Source organism: Lissotriton helveticus, chromosome 3_1, assembly GCF_964261635.1.
Source record: "Lissotriton helveticus chromosome 3_1, aLisHel1.1, whole genome shotgun sequence".
NCBI classification, from domain to species: Eukaryota; Metazoa; Chordata; class Amphibia; order Caudata; family Salamandridae; genus Lissotriton; species Lissotriton helveticus.
This window is the reverse complement of record NC_136061.1, coordinates 154,278,802-154,300,588: the sequence shown is the minus strand read 5'-3', so window position 1 is coordinate 154,300,588 and position 21,787 is coordinate 154,278,802. Positions and strand designations below refer to the sequence as shown.

At 43.9% G+C, this 21,787-nt stretch overlaps 1 protein-coding gene across 8 annotated transcripts in view; it reads left to right on the top strand.

Annotated features, from left to right (window-relative positions):
• The window catches only part of GTF2I (general transcription factor IIi), a 1,750,178-nt gene that overhangs the window by 339,512 nt on the left and 1,388,879 nt on the right, over positions 1–21,787 (top strand). For all 8 annotated transcript variants that reach the window (XM_078679426.1, XM_078679427.1, XM_078679425.1 and 5 more), the window contains exon 6: positions 13,509–13,537. In XM_078679426.1, coding sequence (XP_078535552.1) covers positions 13,509–13,537 — 29 coding nt within the window. The remainder of the gene's footprint in view (positions 1–13,508; positions 13,538–21,787) is intronic.

Below are 21,787 nucleotides of genomic sequence, written 5' to 3'. Positions count from 1 at the left end.
GAATGCTACAGGTCTGGCGTGTTATGCCTTCAAAAAGAACTGAAAGTAAAAGGGACCTGCTGTGCATTCTGGGATACTGAGAGAGTTCTGGAAAGTTTTCTTAAAGGCACAGTATCCTGTTCTGAGCCACATAATGGCAGCCCATGGGGCTTGTCTGTCCACTCCTTCCTCTCTATCATTCCAGAGGGTTTTGCTGGTAAAAGCAAGTTTTTCACTGTGGAGAAATCTGGACAGGCTGTGCTGTTTGTGGATTTTTGATGGAATTTCTAGTTGAAGTACTGGACAGTGTAGCCTGTGGATATAGGGTGCACACAGCCAAGCAGTGGAATGTGCTGCCTCTGAAACTTAGAACGGAACCTAACCATCTTCGGTTCAGAAAGTCACTTAAAACCCTTCTCTTTCCCAAATCCTCCTAATCTCTTGCTCTGTGCCCCCGTCTGACTACTAGGTATAGCGCTGAGATACTCCCGGGTGATTACGCGCTCTATAAAAACCTTAAATAAATAAATAAATAAATAAATAAAATTATCTGTCTTTAAATTCTCTCTTAAGTGTCTGTGCAGGTCTGCATTTTCTGACAACTTAAGAGATTATTTTGATTGCTCCGTGGTCCATGCACATGGGCGGGACTATTCACTAGATTATGGCTATAACAGAGATACCCCTACTACAGAACTGGAGTTACAGGACAGAAACTACTCCTTCCCTATTGTGCATAAAACCTTCTCTCCGTTTCCTTGAAACTTTTTCAACAATGACTGAGGAAGACGCTGCACCAGCATTACGTACGAATGCAGCAAGGGAGGAAAAGCAGGAACGTGCTATAAACATTTTAGAAAACGTCAGAACTGCCCTTACTTTAAAACTAGCAGAATATGGAGTCACAGTTAGGGGCGGGACAGCAACCTTCGTGATTGAGGCACACAAGTCATTCAGAAAAGAGGTATTCTATTCATGGATCAGATTCCCACCAGCAGATGCACACACATGTTTCATTTTTACACTGAAGATGAAATGCCACAAGAATATTGTCCACCCGAGTTTTTTTGAAGTTCCGCTCACCTACCAGGGGCACATAAACTGGTTTAAACACAACTTCCCACACACAAAAGAGAAAGTGAGACTGCAACTAAAATAACACCACAAACCCTGAACGCGGTTAATGGTAAAATGCACACTAATCATGAACAAATGCCATTCTGGATAGCTCAGAAAATCACACAGAGGCAGTGTTTCTACTCACAGGCCCACAAGAAAAACACAGAATGCTAACAATTTACTTGCCAATGGGGATAGCTCCCCTGATAGAGGACTGTACCACATTGGGTACCATTTTTGCTGCAATATATACCAGAACACATGGCATTGCGTCAATAGCAGTGATACCAGATCTGTTTAATTAAAACAAATACAGAATGAGTATGGTGCAAAACCTGCTCTGTACTTGGGGGTGAAATTGTTTTTTTTTTTCATTCTATTTATTGCTTCATAAATGGCACATGTATTTCATTTGCTTACATTACAGCTTTGTGTACATTTATTCTTGTACAGTAGCTATTGCCTTTCTTTAAAATGTTACATTATTGCTCATGCGTTGCATCATTGTAATTTCGTCTCATTACAGCTGTGATATCCTTTGCGTTCTACTTCTTGAGGCATTGTTGGTAAAGCACATATACCCCCTCTATAGGTGTTCCATCCTCCCCACAATCGTATGCACTTTTTAGGACAACCTCGGTGTTCATATATAGTCTTTTCTGCCACCATGGCTATGTCCAAGTCTTTGCACCATTCCGTGAGTGTGGGAGCAGTAGATGCTGCCCAATGTTTAGCGATGTTCCTCTTAGCCAGCATCATTACCAGTTTGGCCCATGTCTGCCTTGTGGAGTAAAGGTCTGTTGCAGGGATTACATTGATTGCCAATTTTGCCCAGGTATTTATGAATATTAAAGGGGAGGCAGCAGCGGTGGCTATACACCATTTGATGGATTTCCCTCCTGCACAGCAGAAGTCAGAATTACCTAAAATTATTGAAGACATATATGCCGAATTAGGTAGAGATAATTTGGGTGCTAGAGCAACAAAACCAAAATTAACGGATGGTCCTGAAAAGGATAAGATTAAGAAAGCACCCGGTTCTTTAAAAAAGAAATGGGTTGCTAATAATAAAAGACAAAAGAATAGAAAGAATAGAGAACAATCTAGGAGTGGGTCTCCTCAACAGAAGCACTTAGACAGGAGTGTACCTTAGAAATAGAGAGAACATTAAAAAACCTGACCGGTATCAGGATACTGATCCATGTTGCTCTAGTTCCTTCTAGCGTTCATCAAAAAAAGTCAGAGGATGTTCAGGACACAGACGAGAAGAGCGTACAAAGTGCAGAGACACGCCACGCACTTCAGACTATTCTTCCAAAAAAGATCACCAAAAAAGATCACCAAAATTAAAACCTCAATTTAAAAAGGTGGTAGCAGGTCTTAAAGTTGAACATGCCCAGAATTCTGAGGACTCTACTTTTGAACGGGGAATGGGCTCTGACGATGCTAGACAGTGCAGCAGAAGTAATAATAGTTCACCAGAACCTGATGGAATCTCTGGTTACAGCGGAGTTGAATGAACGTATCACGGTGGAGACACTTGATACGAGGGTAAGTGTCCCTCAAAGGTTACATGAAATAATACTCCAAATAGAGGGGGACAATCCCGGAAAAATGAAAGGTCTCTTTTGGGAGTACCTGACTTACGGATAGGACCTCCTTTTGGCCGAAACATTGGAACCTGAGATCGTCGTGGAGTGCCCAAAGGGAGAAACGTTAATTTTACCGGCCTTTTTTGACCTTGTAGTAGTATTTTTAAAAACTTCATACGCGCAGGAGTTTGGCAGCTGCACTTGCTCCAGCATTATATCACGACCATGTTAGGTGGGATGTTGAGTCACCTCACAATGTAATCCCAGTAAAAACTACTCCAACTCCACAAAGACAGTATCCAATAAAACAAGAAGTGAAATAACAAGTCGGGGAGATTGTAGATCAACTTGAATACCAGGATGCAATTGAAACTCGCACCTCTTCAATGAATAATCCTTTGTTTTCTGTAATGAAACCCGAGAATTCACACCGTCTAGTTTTAGACTACAGACAACTGAACACATGCACAAAAAAATTTGCAGTACAGAATGCACACTGTGCCGCTTTAATGAATAATATTGTGCGGAAAAATTCAAAACATTAGATATCTCAAATGGATTTTTCTGCCAAAATATAGCGCCTAAAACTAGATATTTGACCGGATTCAAGCCCTCTGTTCTCAGCAAGGGTATAAGAATAGCCCCAGGTTGTTCTCAGCTAGGGTGACAGTTACTTCAAAATAATTTTGAGGTTCGCCTTTGAGGGCTACAAATTCAACTTAAAAAAAACTAAAATAGCCCACCTCAGTGTCCTATTTTTGGGATATGAGCATTTAAGTGAAGATAAAAGCCTGGCAGCTAACTTTTTAGAAAAGTGTGCGCTGCTCCAATCTACTAAATCTTTGAAAAATGTACTATCCATATTGGGATTCCTAAATCTTGGGCACAGGAATACACAGAATTCCTTTGTTCCTTACAAGCTGACAAGATAGCTTACAAACACCTACACACATTTGTAAACACCACAAATTTGGTGATCTATGTTGTAGCGGATCAATCAGGGTACACTATACCTATAGCATATAAATCACACTTGTACACAACTGCGTTTTGCTTCAACAGAAAAAATTCTGACCGCATTATAAACTGCTGTAGTGAGAGAGAGAGAGCACACGCTCGGGGTAAATGATAATTGTTGTAAATCCAGTGCAAGCCTTGGAGGCTGTTACAAAGGCAAACTTTTCAAATGCTAAAGCTTTACATCCAAGATGGATACAATGGGCTAATTCTCTCACTGCAGCAGATGTAGATTAGAAATTTGACTCTACCCTAAAAACTGAAGCATTCCTAAATACGAACAAGAATATCCTCTCCCAAATTAAATAATCCCACATGATCAGTATGAGTATATTATTTACACTGACGGATCAGTTCAGCCGGCCATAACAAGTAAACAACAATACAGCGCTGTATGTGCGATTGTGAGGGGCGGTTTACCGGAAGGCAAGTTCCATCCTAGCAGCACAAAGACAGTCTCTAGGAGACTGCACAGCGCAGCTGGCAGAATTATAAGCCCGGTTACTGGCACCAATAAATACGGATCGAGAATTCCCCACACTGATTGTGTGCAATTTGTTTTTACTGTGTCCAGTCATACAATGAATATCTTCACTACTGGGGTCAGAAAGGGCTTAAAGTCTCAAAAGGTTGCACAATTAAGCATAAATGACTTTGGGTACAGGTAGCTGAGTTGAAAAACAAACTACCAAGAGCTCACATGATAAACATACTGAGTCATCAATGTAATGGCGTTCACGTTGAAGGGAATTCATTGGCTGGTGAAGCCGCAAAAGGGGCAGTACAGACTGCTGCCATAGCTGCAATCACTCGTTCTAGCACGAGAATAGATGGAGACATAATGGTAGCTGTCATTGCGTAATGCAAAAACAGCTCAGCTGTACCAAAGAAATTTCCACTCAAGTACTTCTATAAGTTGGATGCAAATAACATTCCGTATGCTCAAATTCCCGGACTAGGGGATACAATTTTACCAAACATGGATCACATTTAGGCTTAATACTAGCTGCACATGAGGGTCTGGGTTCTGCACATGCAGGAGTTACTGCGAAAGTTTCTTTACTGAAACAGCGCTATTGGGGCCAGGATTAACTAAGCAGACCAAGATTGTTGTCCTAAAATGCGACATCTGTCCACAGATTAAGAGTTCCACCGTGGCAAGTCCAGCACACACCATTATTGATATCAGACAGACCACTCGCTTGTGTCTATTTGGACCACTGCGGCCCCATACAATCAGATGGGGCTTACAAGTATATCTTGGTGGCACTGAATTCATGGGGTTTGGCCGCAGAGCTTGGCTGATGCTCAATTATTATAAAAGATTTGCGAGTCTTCATAGGGACATACACAGTTAGCACATTACATTCTGACAGTGGCCCAGCGTTTAGCTCTAGGACGTACAAGAAAGCCATGGGAAGTTTGGGTGTTGCACTGCGGTACTCCTGTCCGTACCATCCTGAGGGAAATTCGGTCATGGAGTAGAAAAACCTGGACTTAAAGCAATCTTTAACAGCAAGGGTATTCGGTTCGGGAGGTAGTTGGGTCAATCAATTATATGGTGTCGAGAGGGCACTCAATAATGTGCCAAGAAGTTTCCTAGGAGATGTCAGCCCTTACGAAGTCCAATTTGTGACTAGAATGTAGGTACCTGATCTTGAATATGAAAGATCAGTGGTGGAAGAAAAAACGTTTGACATCAATAAATGTTTGACTGTTTTACAGGATCTCAATTAATTCCGGGCACTACAAACCAGCTTTCAAGTAAAACGCACGCCACTGGAAAAGTCAAATAAGTCACAGCAAGACCTGCCTGGATCCTAAAGGGCGGAGGACTGGCCAGGGAAAAGATTATGGACAAAAAAGAATTTGGAGCATCATACAGAAAGCCTGTCCCTGTCTTGGCTCTAGAAGGAACAAGAACAGTACTTCTTCGGACTCTTGCCGGCAAAAAAGAAAAGAGATTTGTCTCCAACGATCTGATCAAACCACACTCTGTGGCTCATACGGAATAGAAGGCCTTGTCGGTTCCTAGGTAGCCGCCGCTCTCCTCTCGATACCTTACAGAAAGTTTAGACAGAAAGACTTGTAACATTTGAAGAGGCACCAGTAGAAAGTAATGTACTTTCCCACGATGAACTGGAACCCGTCCCTATTCAAATTGAAAACCAAACAAATAATAAAAGACAAATATAAATTCGACCTATCACTGATATCTACATCAATATGCCTCTACAAGAGACGTCTGCCAGTTCAACAAAACCTGCTGAGCTACCAAGGATAGATCGAACTGCATCTGGCTATTTTGTCAATTTTGATGCCTTTTCTCTTGATCCCAGTGAACCTGAATCCCCGGCAGCTCCAGTTTCCCATAATCAACAACTTCATGATTTCTACATTTTTCTGAAAAAGACTTGCCTTGTCTCACGGTGGCTACAGTTCTAGATAATAACTAGAATACTGATTTTTTTTTTATACTGGATTTGCCTAGTGACTGTCCTTTCATTCTCGTGAATGTAAACTATCTCCCAAAATGCTCTGCAGTATCAAATGTGAACTTGGTCCTGAAACCTCATACCACATCTCATTGTGAACAAAGAGACCTGTCCTTTGTAAACATTTTAGCTGTTCCAATTCCTGATGGTATAGTTTGGGACAGAGTTTCATATGATGTATTTGGTCCCACTAAACTTTTGAAAATACCTTGTGTATTGAAAATCTCTTTAAATTATATCATTACATCCAGTACATTTTGTGGCAATTGGGATTTTGAAACTGTAAATATGTTGTCTAATTTAGAACAATCTGCTGCATTTTCAAGCATTGAAATGTTAGAGGACACAACTTATTAAGATAGAATTTACTATTACCAACATTATGGAAATCACTTTTTACATAAATCCAGTATCCCACGTAATGTTTTTACATACCACCAATGAGAACATTGCCCAACACCACCGAAAGGTAGTGCACAAACGTTTTCTTATTTCTCAGGGTTTAACACTTAAGACCCGACCTCATATTACTATAAGGTTGCACCTATTACTGCAAAAAAAAAAAATATGCTAACAAAACCCAAACAGATTTACTCTGCATCCTTTAGTTCTCAACAGTCTGAACAAGGTTACGACTCCTGGAAGGACACTATAGACATCAAATCAGTCTGCGGGGATCAAAGGAATCAAGTTCAGGGAACAGAGCCACTATTTTGAGCGTGCTTCATTCCACAGCAGATATTTCTGAATGACACTGTGCAACAGACTTCTGTCTTGGACTAGCCAAGAACAAAGATTTGAACACGCCTCAGATTCCCTCGCCGTTACACTTTGAGTGGGGGCCAAAGTTTACAACACAAGGTGGGGATACACTAGATGACATTCTTCATGCCGTTTCATACAATTCATCAGACCCCAATTGGAAAGGATGACTAGTTTGGCCCAAATAGGTGTCAAACAAGATTCAGGGCTACCACCGAAGGGTTCAGTAGCCATAGGCCAGACCAACGCTACATACGAGAACATCCGGGGGTGGTGACATCATACGTGGTTGGGAAGTTATGCCTCGAATGGCTAAAAACTTCAACACTGTCCCAGGTGAAACAGCACTTATTCTTACTGTCAGAAGACATGGATTTAAGGGACTTTTTGCTAGGTCCCCAAAAGCCATGAAACGCTTCTTATACACGGTTTATAATGAAATTTGGAAAATCTCTCAACAGGAAGCTGTGCAGAGACTTCTTGAAATTGACAACATTTATTTAGAAAAGACTTTGGCTATGGTTGACAAATGTATGGCCTCTTTATCATCAGAACTTATTCCCTGTGCAGCATTGTATCTTCTGGTCTGGTGGCTCTGTGGACTAATTCATCCACTGCAGGGGCCGCTACAATCATCGCGCTCTGGTTATGTACCTTGGCGATTTATCAATAGTATGTCCCTGTTCTCTGCACACAATCTAACCAAAAAACATATAATAATGGCACAAAGAGGTACATTTGAAAAACTGGGCCAATTACCTTTTGTTGTGGCAGAGTCACCATTCACAAAATGGTAAATTCATGGCCATATAACGTTACCTGTCACAACTTTCCAGTTGCAGCATTGCCTAGAACAGGCAGGCAGATATTGAGAAATGGGTAAAGAATTCATCAATTAATCGTGGGAAGTGGTGTATAGATTTAGTTGCCGGAATGGAGACATGGAAGGTATAGACTGCGAGAACTCGAAGTGGATCTCTCTGCCAGGATATCCTGCTTAGATGGGCCTATAACGGTTCAGTTGCAAACTTATCCTGCCATTTGAAAGGGTCCCCTGCTGCCGTAATTAATCCAGTTTTGAGATTGCTCTCAAAAAGCGCTCTGATATCTGCAAAGATCTTGTCCGCGCTATATAAAACTTTCTAAATAAATAAATGGGAGTTACTTCATGCTCGATGAGCAAGGTTGTTGTGGGATGCTTCCAGGCATCGCATATCTTGTCACTGTAGGCTCTAGGGTTACTTGTTTTATGCAAATATTGTTTTCACCGATCCACACAGTCAGGGAGGCGCCCTTATGGTCTTCATTGAATGTTTCCTTTATACAGTTTGATACTCTGAGCCGTATGAAAGCCAAGCTTTTACAGAAAACCGTGCCCTTAACCTCCGCTCGAGAGACTTTTGATCGCTAGGTCGTCCGCAGAGATACCGGCACTTGTACAGACAAACTGCCGTTTCCATTTTGGAGAAATGGTACTGCGTATCTTTAACATGTCTGATACGAAGGGTACAGTACACCTATTTATGACCATAGGTTCCGGACTGTAAAGCACCTTTCATACAGTCTTCAGAGTGAATCCAGCTGTTATACACTCCATATTTGGAAGCATTTTTGGAGGACTCCCGCTAATCCTGCTACTGGTAGTGGGAATACTGATTGTAATTTTTATGCTTTGCAACGGACGTCCCAGTCAGCAAGGAGATGGAAAAAACGCTCTGAGTGCCAATCCCGTGATCGCATGGTACTCCATCTGGGCACACCTCGCCTTCGGGAACTAAGCGAGGCTTGTATACTATCGTTCGGGCCACTGTGGATCGGCTGTATCGTGCCTGTTCTCTGCTGTCTGTTCTGTGGATAACAATACGTGTTGGATCTCTGGTTAACATTTCCATTGGTTGCGCCACTGGACGTGGATGCTTTACTGGACTTGTTAAAGGCCTATGTACTGCTGTGTCCTCCACATATTCCCATGTTGATGTCTGTATTCTTAGAGCCACTACAAGACACTTCAGCTCCTGTTGGAATGGAGACTGGCTCCTCTACAGACATGCAGGCCTTGGATATTGTACAGGCTTCCCCAGCATTGGCTGTGGGCACCGAAGATAATCTGTGCTCGATTGACCTGATCTGTGAGGTGTTTATGGGACCGTCATCTGCGATGGCAAGCAGCAGTGATGTTGCTTCTTCCACACAGGACACATTAACATTTGGCTCTTCATGTACTGGTAAAAATTTTGAATTTTTCAAAAACAAACTTTTAATTTTAAAACATTTTTTTATGCTTTTCTTGTTGAGTAGCATGGCTTTCAGGCACTCATAATTGTTCAGACCATATATACAAACATATTTTAATGGACTTCTACAGGTTATGCTAGAATGTTAGCATTTTTACACATTTTTTGTGGACTTTATAGTTTGCTTGTTTTAGAAGTACATTTAGTCTTTTTAGTATGTTGTCCAGTCGGATGAGTGTTATGTTTCATACATGTACCCCTATATAGGCTCAGGCAGTAACTAAACCTTTCACCTATATTCCCTCTGCCATTACACTACATAATGGTTCTTGCTACTGACCTTTTACCTAGTTACGGTACTGCTTAAATGCCGTGGGGTTTTCTGTGAAAACGAGCCTCTTTCATTATGCATGAGGATTCTTGGAATCTCAGCAGGATTACCATCTCCTGCATAATAACTATGTATAAGGGTCATTCCTTCTGTCATCCTAGTCCGACATGACGCAGCAAGGTCGATCCCCTAAGGGTACCCCTTTGGGTATACAAACACTATATCTTTGCTGAGGCAGGGAGAGGAGAAAAAGGACTTCCATGCTGATACACTGACACAGTATGCTGAGGCTCCTGCACACAGACACTCCAGTTCGCAGTTGTCTGACATCCCCTCGCAGGGTGTCCATCTCGAGACCAAGGCGGGATCCCACAGTGTCTCACTTTCAGGTAATGGGGTTGTGTAGGAAACTGGCTCCATATACACTACACCACAATGATGTATAGTGTGTTTATAGTCCAGGTGACCCCAGAGGTAGGCAGAAGTTAAAGTTAGATAGAACCTTACTCTCTATTTGTAGTAGAGTGGTTGAGCAGTAAGGCAGTATCAGAGGACAGTGTTGAGCATTTGATGTACACACTTAGTCAGCAAATGAATTCACACACTAAAGGTCTGAACTCTAGACCAATTTTGTTTTTGTATAAAAATATATACTCCCTTTTTTTAGAACCAAGCAAGCATTAAATACTTGACAGTAATAAGTTACTGATTGTAGAACAGTTTGAAAATGCAATAAGTATTGTACTTGTTTGATTTACAGGGGAAGCAGTAGGTTGCAATACTTAGCAAATACAGTACATTGAAATTAATAGGCCTTTTCAGTAAATTACAGGTAAGTTACTTTTGACGTTACTTTTCTAACTCCGTGCTGGATATCTAGATTCAGCACTGGGACATTTCCTGAAAGCAGGTAAGTAAATAAGTTTTAGTTATTCGTGCGATTTTTAAAGAATATCTTTAGGTTTCAAAACTCCACACTGAAACATTTTGGAAGAAAATTGACAATGTTATCCTATGAAGGAAAAACAGGTTACCGGTTCACAGGTAAGTTATCGACTGTGGCAGTTAAGGTTCTACAGTTAGACTCAGGGGTCCCCCAGGGTCAGTTATGCACTCTTGTTACACCCTCAGTGGCACTAGAGCGGCCGGGTGCAGAGTTTGGAGGCCCAATGTTATCCAATTGAAGATAGGGAGGCTCAAGTTGGTGGCCGCTGGCAAGCAGGCCACTGGGTTGTGGGAGCAAAGCTCCTAGGGTTTAGGCCAGGACAAATGGTTAACGTCGGGCGCCCCGTTGTTTTATATTGAGAACCTCCGGTTTTCAAAAGCACTGCAGGCAGGGAGACTTCTGGGTGCGACCACCACTTCGAGAGGTAAGTTGGGAAGTTAAGGGTTGGTTAGGCACCGTTGGTTTGGGCACAAGGCCGTGGAGTGTCGGGTGCAGGGGTGCCTTTTGGGGTCAGATAGTCTTACCAACTCCTGGTCACGGTTAGGGGGGCCTTCTGGATTTAGATTGCTTGAGGTAGGTCAGGGGTCGCCGTATCTGGTCAGGATTGCCGGGTGACCTCCTCGTGGTGTTTTTACACTAGAGCTCGGGCAGGGTTCAGTGGGTGCAGAGTGGGCTGGATTCATGGTTTCTGGCGGCTGCCAGAGGTTGCTGTTTGAACAAATCTGGTGTTCACAGGAGAAGCAGTCTTTGGCAGTGAAGGCAGGCAGGTCCTCCGGGGTTTTCAAGGTTGCTGCTTGCAGGACACACCAGATTTTGCAGGAGCAGGTTTGAGGGGAGACAGGCCTGTAGGGCTGGGGCCTAGTCAGTGGGCGTTGTCCTCTTGTTAGCTGGCTGTTCTGTCCTTTTTCTTCTTTTCTTGTCGTTTCTGGATCTGAGGAAGCAAGGTTCCGGGTGCCCCCTAAATACTAGATTAAGGGGCGTTACAGGTAGGTAAAGGGCAGGGACCAATCGGTCCCTTCCCTGGGGTGGGTACACCACCTATCGTGCCACCATCCAAAGGTAGGGGTTGGTTGGGTCCCCCCATGCTCAAGATGGCGTGAACTCAGAGTTGTGCTTCACTATGTCTCCTCCACCTGAGTGGTGGACTTGGCAGAGGTGGGCACACCTCTTTCCCTCACTTATTTTTTCCCCCCAGCTCTCCTGCAAAAAGTGGGGGATAGAACCAGTGGGGACCAGTTGCTGAAAGCAGCAGATGGTCTGGGGACTCTCAAAAATTTAGTATGCTTTTGAAGCTTCCCCTTCGTGAACCCTGCCGAACCTGGGTTAGGAGGCTTGGCACCTCGTCCCAGGATGGGCATTGTTTCAGGCCCCCGAGAGCAGCAGACTCTTGACCCAAGGGACCAGAAACATGTTTGTCTGTGGCAGCCTAAGCAGCCACTCAGTCAGGTCACTAGAAGTTGGCCGAGTTTCAGGGGTCATCTCGAAGATGCCCTCTGTCATGCATTTTACATTAAATCCCACACTGGCATCAGTGCGGGTTTAATGCGCTGAGAAGTTTGATACCAAACTCCGTTTTCAGTGTAGCCATTATTGTGCTGTGGAGTTCGTAATGACAATCTCCAAGCACCAAATACTTAAAAAAAAAAAAAAAATAATCTTTTTATTGAACAGACATCGGTTTAGATAATACAGTACAGAGGACCAAATCACCTATACATTGTAAGAAGTATAGATGGGAGGACAAAAATCAATTACATAAGAGGGGAACATCATGGGGAGGTTAGGCCATCTTGTTCAATACTTCGAGGTGGTGTACAAATTTCTCCTCTAAGCATTGCACGGGCCCCATACACGGGACCACTTTTTAGGGCACCCCCTTGATTCCTATACTGTCTTCTCTCTAACCATGCACCAGTCAAGATTCCTTTCCCAGGCTTCTAGTGTGGGTGTGTGCATTGCCCCCCATAGTTGGGCGATGTTCCTTTTTGCCAACATGAACCCTAGGGTGGCCCATTGTGTCTGCGTGTAGCACCATATACTCTTACTGGCAGCACTGCACTTACAATGCCCAGGAATGGACTTGGGCACTGTAGGGGTACAGGGCGCACACACCTGTACCCTCACCACTGGCATAGGGCACCCAGCTAGAGGGGTGACTGATCTATGCCAGGGAGTGGTTTGTGGGCATGGCACACAGGGATGTGTGCCATGTCAACTCTTCACTTTGTTCTGCACCAAGAACGCAGCCTGCAAAGGAATGGAATGGAATGGAATGAGGGTTTGTAAAGCGCGAGTAAAGGCAGTGTGTGAGTGTCAGGGTACAGGACCTCTAAGGGTGGTACAATAAGTGCTGCTGCCCTTAGATGGCTCTCTGGTCACAGTGCTCTGGGTACCTGTGGTACCATCAACCAGGGGCTGACCTGTGGCCAGAGATGCCAATGGGGTTTAGGCTTCAATACAATTTTAGGGAAGGAACATAGGCCCTGGGTACCTGATTAGTAGGAGCCCAGGGCACACTAAGTGAAAGAACATCAGCAAAAAGTGGGGGCATACCATGCAGAAAGAGGGCACTTTCTCACAGGTTGGCTTTAGCCTAGGGGGATTCTTGGCTCTATACCTACATACATGCTAGGTATACATAGGTACATCTAGGTAGGGTTGCATCGTAGGAGTACGCCTTATGATTGTGATGTTAACTCTACAGCAGGTGGGTTCTGCAGATGAAAGGGTGCCCCATGGAACAATTTAGTGGCTGAAATTGACAGAGTGGCAGTACTGTCAAAGGCATAACTTGAGGGTAGGCTCAAAAACATTGAGGTGGTCATTCTCCCTACAGGATATGGACTTCATAGTGGAACACAGACCCGGCCTGAGATTGACTACTCTAATGCAGATGTCCTTTCCAGGCCCTATGACTGCATTTATTAGAGTGAAATCATGTAATTATGCTCTTGGTATTCTGTTAGTTTCCTAAAGCAAGTATCCACCAAAGGAGATTTCTGTAAATAATTCAAGTCTGTTTCTTTTGTTTAGGCCATTCCTAGATGCAGCAGTGAAGCAAGGTAAGCAGCCAATGTTAATTAACAAGTTTCAAATGGCATATGCTGTGTCTTAAGAAATTAGATTAACCCAAAATTCTGTTGGGAAAACTTGCAACGGTCACTTAATGGAAATATAGTGGTAGAGATTAGATTGCTTACTAGAGGAAATTGGTGGAAATCAGTTTTTTTTAACTTAAAAACGTATATTTCCAGTTTTTGGTCCTACAAATGCATTCAGCCAGCTAGACTTTCTAAATAGTAGAAAACCCAGCACAGTTCAGTTTCTCGTTTTTGTTCTGGATATCAGACATTGGTTAAATATTTGTATCACAAACAAATTAAATTAGGTTATCACAGTATCAAGTTATAACTTTTATTGCTGTACATTAATGAGGTAGGTTGTAACTTTTCCAGCAGTGCAAAAACTTGCATAACACCTAAAGGGCCATTAAGTCATGATGCTGCTAAACTGTTTCTTCACCAATAAATGGTATTTGATGTAAGTGCGGCTATTAAATGTTTGACCGCCATAGCACATATGATTCTGTCGGATCATTTTAGTCGAAAGAAATATTTAGGAATGTTGGAGAACACATTAATGCTGACTGAGTTTTTCCGATTTTAGTTTTTAATTGAGGTAATATGGTTGTGCACAGAGGGAAATAGTATTGCAATATACGTAGTATTACAATATACGCTTGATAATAGATGGATTGCATTAATTTAGAGGGTTTCAAGCATGTTGAAGAGATGGCTGGTTAAGATTTGTTACATCTTTGTTTTAACTTTGCAGCTACCCCTGAAAAAGAGCTGCTTTTAGCCCGAAATGCCTTGGGTAATCATGAATGAGGCTGCGTATTCCCACATGCTTTTGAAAAAGACCTGAATAGGCATTTCCTCAGCATTTAAAACAAATGGGATTTACGAAGTTTCGAATATAAATGGTGAAAAAATTTGATAAACTTGTGGTATATATCATGGCTAAAACTATGATTAAAATAGAACATTGATGGAATACGTTTTCTTGAATTCATACGTTGCTGTGTGACGTGCATGTGGAACGTAATGCATGCTCCACTCGTTTGTAAATCATGGACTAATTGCTGCTGGGGCATAGCACGCACATGTCTGCACGCATAATCTTGCCAGAGAGCATTCTTTAAAAACAATGGACTATTACGATTAGGAACTGTAGGAAAGTAGGATCGGCTTCTTCTTTTTACCTCCACTTTTTGCTTGATGTGATGCTGTTTCTGACTAGGGTCCTGCTAATCAGGACCCCAGTCTATCTGCTTTCTCCCTAAATTGAGTACTTCGGTACATCCCAGAGTGGATACTGGGGTTCCCTTTTAAGTCCCTGGTATATGGTACTAAGGTACCCTGGGCATAGGTATCCCAGAGGACTTCCATGGGCTGAAGCATGTATTTGGCCACCCATGAGAGACCCTTCAAAATCTACAGTCCTGCCATTACAGCCTGTGTAAGTTGGTGCATGCACCACTTACTAAAGATGTAGGTTTACTATATCTAAGGGTTATTACTACACGTAAAACCTAGAAGTCACCCCTATAGTAGGCATTTGCAATCATGAAGGCAGAGTGCTTGGTTCTTAGTGAGAGGGTGCCCCTGCATAAGTAGGACACCCCTGCAGCCTACGTAGTCTATTCTCCTTGGTTGTCAGTAAGGCAGCCATGTACTGTATAGAGGAACACCACGTAATTGCGCAATGACCATCTCAAACTGCTCCAACAAATCCTATCATGTTTGGTATCAAACATGTTGAAATCATACCCCCCCACACCGTAAACGGTGAGAGAGGTATCATTCCAAGCACTGTCGGAGCCCTCCGTAAGGCTCTGTGTTCCAGATGCCAACCTTCTAGCTCCGGACAGCATAAAATGGTTTCTGCCGACCAGAGACTTATTTCTGTCCTCCTGCTGCTGTGCCAAGCTGGAGCAGAGGATGGTGGATCAATAGGCATCCTGTCACAGAGAGGTGTGACCACCTCCTATACCGGATTTAATTTATTGGTACCAGGTTGGTGCGCTTGCCAGCGCCTGAAAGCCTGCACGAGGGGCACGTTTGGTGTCCGTGTGAATAGACTAGTTCAAACCAGCTCTGGGAGCCGTTGGCTCTCAATCTGGCACAAAACTGGACAAAAGTCATAGGAGTGACCTTCCCCCTGTCCAGACCATCCCCTGGGAGGGTATCCTGAATCTTCCCAACCCATTTTCGAGGGAACTTAAGGGCTTATCTGGGTGTAGGTCCCTAGATTAGTCATGGGCTAAGATGCAGAACTGAAACCACTGCACTTCTACCGTGTGGGCACTCTGGACATCGCTTGGTCCTGACTTCATCTCCCTTTCAGTCTGCTGCATCATCTGTGCACCATACAGGATCCGTCCAGGACCTGTGGCATCAAAGACACTTAAAGAACATTTGCCCCAGTATTGGAACTTTCATAGATTCCCATGCTTTGTATTATTCCCCGTTGTCAGCTTGGGAGCCTCGGTAAATAGAAAATACCATAGCAGTATGTACAAAAGAGAAAGTAAGGCCTAGGCCTCATCTCATTTTGTAGCATATCGACCTCTTTTTGAAAAAGAGACCAAAAACTTGCAACAACCAATCAGATTACCCTCACCCCTTAGAACCCTCCCGAGAGAGCCTCAGATTTTGTGCTAAGGGAGTCTCCACTGAGCTCTGCTCAGTTTTCTCTACAACTTTGGTTTTCTACAGCTAATCTCTCTTCAGGATGTCAGAAAAGAAAGCTTTGTTCAAAGCCTGTGCTACCTGCTCAAAGAAGAGGCTATATATTGAAGATGAGCATAAAGACTGCATTTATTGCTTATACCCGGATCACAAGGCCACTGATTGTAAGATCTGCAGGACCTTCTCCACCAAGACTCTGAGAGACCGGGAAGGAAGACTTCTGACTTGGTTACAGAAGATGAAGTCACGGAAAGAGGTACTTTCTAGTGACAGTGAAGATTCCTCCTCAGCAACATCTTTGAGGAGGTCTACAAAAAGAATAGGTCCTCCCCTTCTACATCTGCTGAAACTCCTACTAAGGCCTCTCAAAAGAGATCGGAAAGGTCTAAAAGGCTTAGTCCCAAAAAATCTCCTCACCAAGGTGCAAAGGAGGGACTTGTTCCTGAGGTGTTATCTGGTAAGAAGGCAAGCCAAGGTCCTTCTACTACCTCTTCACCATCTGAAAAGCAAAACATTTTCAAGAAACCTTAAAGTACACCTCAGGAGACGAGAGGGGAGAAGAAAATCCGTCCGTCGACGACTATTTCCTCAGGTACGTCGACGACATCAAAAATCCATCCAGTTTCAATTTCAGCTCCGTCGATGGGCCCGTCGTCGAGAGCTTCGCCGACATCGTAGATGATGACTTCGTCGACGATACATCCTACCTCTGTTTCGTCGACGAGACTGACAACCTCGACGTCGACTGTGATGACGCCGACGATGGTGTCGACGAAGACTGTCAATGGCGACGATGATTCTGCTGATCAGCCCTCCGTCGAAGACCAGTCCACCGTCTATGAATTTTCATTCTCCGGCGATGCCGATTCCCTCGGTGACTATGTAAAACTTTCTATAAAGAAAATACCGATTACACCGGAAATGACATCGCCCCGTAGGGTGACAACGTTACCTCCAGCACTTCTTCTGGAGGAGGAATATTCCGACGAGCATGAAAGTCCGTATGGAGATGCTTACAATCCGTCTCCGCTCCAGGTGAAGTACCAGGACTTTGATTCGGATGATTATTACTTGGGTCAGCATCATCCAGAAGAACAATTCACTCCTCATGATAGACCTCAGGAACCATCTCAAAAAGGTATGGTGGCCATGCCGTCTTCACTAATAAATGACCTACATCTGATGTTGTTGGTTTACAAGAGGAGATTCCCATCTGAAGCCTCTGAATCCATACAGCCTCCTCCACCACCACCTCCGCAGCCTCCTTCTACTGCGTCCGTGTCTCAGAGGCCTGAAGGGGAACCTTTGACAGAAAAGCAAGATGTTATTACAGTGCATGATGATGATTCCTCAGACGAGGAGCAGAATGTGGAACATATCCCAAATCCTGACAGAGAATGGGACGAATATATCATCCCATATCCGGCTTCACCATCTCTGGACCCTGTGGTTTCGCCCCCAGCTGACACAGGGGGTTTCCATAATCTTATGGAAAGAGCATCTAAAAGGTTTGGCCTTCCTGTTCCAGTGGTATAATCAGACTGCTTCCTCTACGATTTTAAGGAGCCTTATAAGAAATCTATCCGTTCCATACCTATCGTAGAGCATGTTTGGAGTGAAGGTAAAAAGGTGATGTAATCTCCAGCTACTGTAATCCCGGTTCTACCACGTCTGGAGAAAAAATATAAGGCTCTGGAGGATAGCCCTGCCTGTCTAATTGGACAACTAAAGCCAGACTGTTATCTCTCAAGCTGCTCAAAGAAAATTAAAAACCCAGCAGCACCCTTGACCGCACCGCTTGACATTGAGGGCAGGCGCCTGGACAATGTGGGCAAGAGGTTTTCCTCTATGTCCGGCCTCCTCGTTAGAGCCTCTAACGCACTAGCTATCTTGGGGCGCTACGATCACCTAATGTGGTGCGATCTCTCTCCGTTTATTGATCAGCTTCCAGAGAGTTCCAAAGCAAATGTAAGAAAGATCCTGGAGGAAGGTGAACGATTGTCATCCGAGATTATAGATTGTGCAATGGATATTGCAACAACTGCTTTTCGGTGCCTTAGCATCTTCAGCGGTCAGGTCTGGCTACGATCTACCTGGTTTCGCACTGAAGCGCAGAATAAGATTTTGGATCTGCCTTTTGATGGTGATTATGCTGTTTTGCAAGCATATAGATTACGCCTTGCAGGACATTAAGAAAGATACTGAAAAGGCAAGGTCTTTGGGCACACTTCAATATTATAAGGTGCCTTTCCGGGGTGCAAGAGGAAATGGCTTCTCATCGTATAGGGGAGGTGATCAACAACGCTACTCCTCCTATTCACAATCTTCGCATTCATTCAAGCCTCAGTACTCAACGCCCGAACCAATCGGAGTCTTTCTCTCGCCGAGAGGTAAACCGGGACGTCCGGGGAGAGATACCTCTAAACATCAATAGCAGCTTCCCGGCTCTGCCTACTGGTCCTTCTCCCCTTATGACATCAGTGGGGGGCAGGATAACACATTTTCTCAATTGCTGAAAGATCATAACAGATCGATGGGTCCTAAATATTGTCCAATTTGGATATACATTAGAATGTCAAAACCTCCCACCTCCCAGAGCTCCTTGCGCCACAGAATCAAAACATCTGCATCTTCTCCGTCTCGAAGCTAGTCAACTGCTTACCAAGGGAGGGATAGAGCCAGTGCCACTCTCTCACAGGAAAAGGGTTCTATTCCAGATATTTCCTGATTCGCAAAACTGAGGAAAAGTTGCGCCCAATTTTAGATCTGAGGGAGCTCAACACCTATCTCATAAAACTCTCCTTTCGGATGGTTTCTCTTCAAGATATCTTGCGTCTTCTAAATCCAGGAGATTAATTGTCAACTCTGGATCTCCAGGACGCATATTTCCACGTTACGCTCCACCCAGCTCACAGAAAATGTTTACGCTTCACAGTAGCCAAGAGCCACTTTCAATTCAAAGTACTGCCGTTTGGGCTCAGATCCGCTCTTCGGATATTCGCTAAGGTTTTGGCCCCGGTGGCAGCATTCCTCAAGAAACAATTTCTAGAAGTGTTCCCATACCTAGACGATTGGTTAATAAAAGCTCCATCATCTCAGGCAATGGCAAACGCAGTCAGAAGTTGCGTCCAGCTTTTCAATCATCTAGGTTTGCATCTCCACAAAGACAAATCAGTCTTTCTTCCATCCAGGAGGGTCAAGTTTCTGGTTTCCATTCTGGATACAAGAAGCTGCAAAGCTTTTCCATCGGAGGAAAGACAGAAAAAGCTATTCCTCTCGGCCAGCAAATTACTAAAGAGATGGTTCCTGACAGTTCGTCTGTACAAATCTCTCCTAGGGTCGATCTCATCTTGCATACCATTAGTTCCGCATTGCAGATTGCGTATGTGCCCCTTGCAACAACTAGACATGCAATGGCGCCAAGCGGAAGGGTCTTTCGAGGACAAGATAAAGGTCACTCCTCTCAAGAGGAAGGCAGCAGTTTAGTGGACTATCAAAGAAAAAAACTCAAGAGGTCTCTTTCAGGATGGCTCCTTCCCCTCTAATTCTAACAGATGCCTCAATGGAAGGCTGGGGCGCTGTCTTACAGAACCTCCAGGTGAGCAGTCACTGGAAGCCCGAAGAGCGCTTTCTCCATATCAGTCTCTTGGAACTCAGGGTGATTCATTTTGCCTTGCAAGCTTTCCTGACGAAGGTTTGAGGCGCCACTGTTCTGGTTCGACGAACAACACAACGGCCATGCATTACATCAAAAATCAAGGAGGTACGAGGTCTCATCTTCTCTCGAGAGAGGCCCAAGAAATATGGGAATTGGCGATTCTCCAGAACGTCGGCCTTTCAACGGAGCATCTACCAGGCACCCTCAACACAACAGCAGACACCTTAAGTCGTCTGAAATCGGCTTGTCATGAGTGGGAATTGGATCAAGATATTCTGGACAAGGTTTTCCAACATTGGGGCACTCCAACCATAGACCTGTTCGCTACTCCAGAAAACAGGAAATGCCGACTCTATGCAAGCAGAGATCACCATCCGGGGTCTCTGGGGAATGCTCTTTCAAAGTCCTGGTCAGGCATATTTGTTTACGCCTTTCCTCCAATTCCCCTGATCCTGAAGCTTCTCAGGAAACTAAAGACGGAACCTTGCAGAATGATTTTAATTGCACCAGCTTGGCCACGCCAATTCTGGTTCACGGAGCTCTTCCTGCTATCTCAAGATCAACCGATTCACCTAAGTCCCATTCCATCTCTATTGACAATGTCCCAGGGACAAGTGATACATCAAGATCCGAGCTCTCTCCATTTGAAGACTTGGCTCCTGAGCACAGACAATTTCACAGCTTAAATATTCCTCAGGACTGTAGGGAGATCTTATCTCAAGCTCGATCTCCTAGTACAAATAAGACTTATCGTGCTAAATGGAAGCGCTTCTGCCTATGGTGCCACCGTGAAAACCTTCATCCGTTCTCTTCGGCTCCTCATCAGATACTGCCTTACATTTTGTCACTGGCCAAGTCAGGTCTTTCACGTTCTTCCATCAAGGTACATCTGGCTGCTATTTCAAGATTCAGAAGGACAGCTTCTGGTTCTTCTCTCTGTTCTGCTAGAATTATTAAGCTGTTCTTGAAAGGTCTTTTTAGGGTCTTCCCACCAGATCGGCTTCCACCTCGAGCTTGGAATCTCAATCTGGTTCTGGCTCTCCTCATGAGACCTCCGTTTGAGCCATTCCACAGAGCGGATTTAAAATATTTATCAAGGAAGTTAGCTCTCCTGTTAGCCCTCACTTCAGCTAGAAGAGTGCGAGAACTACAAGCTCTCTCCATATTGGAACCTTTTCTACAGTTCAAAAAGGACACTTTGTTTCTGAGGACTAATCCGAAATTTATTCCGAAAGTCCCTTTGCATTTCCATTTGAACGAACCGGTGGTTCTAAAATCTTTCTTCCCGTGACCTACGTCTCCAGCAGAATGGTCTCTGCATTCCTTGGATGTCCAGAGGTGTCTCAAATTTGATCTTGAACGCACAAAAGATTTTAGAAAATCTTCACAGCTTTTTGTAGCTTTTAGTGCTCCTCAAAGGATTTCCTCTTTCAAAACAAAGAATCTCTTGTTGGATTTCAAGTGCAATTCATTATGGTCACCAAGTGGCAGGGAAACAGTTGGAAAGGCATGTGCAAGCTCACTCCACAAGATCAGTTTCATCTTCGGCTGCTCTCTTCGCTGGAGTTCCTATCAAAGACATTTGTAGGGCGGCTACATGGAGCAGTGCCCACACGTTCACAAGGCATTACTGCTTGCACTCTTCTACGAGGAGTGAGTCGGACAAGCAGTCCTGAGGAATCTTTTTCAATGAGGTGAGCTTTCCCTTCTATCCTTCCTTCCTGTCATTGCACATTTTGTATCTGATAATGTTTCCGATATATTGTTACAAAGTATATTATTTCATGTGAAAATGGGTATGCTGACTTATGTTAATACTCATGTATCAGTGTGTGCGCTTATGGCTTACAGCTAGCTACTCTGATACAAAGCATGGAAATCTATGAAAGCTCAAATACTGG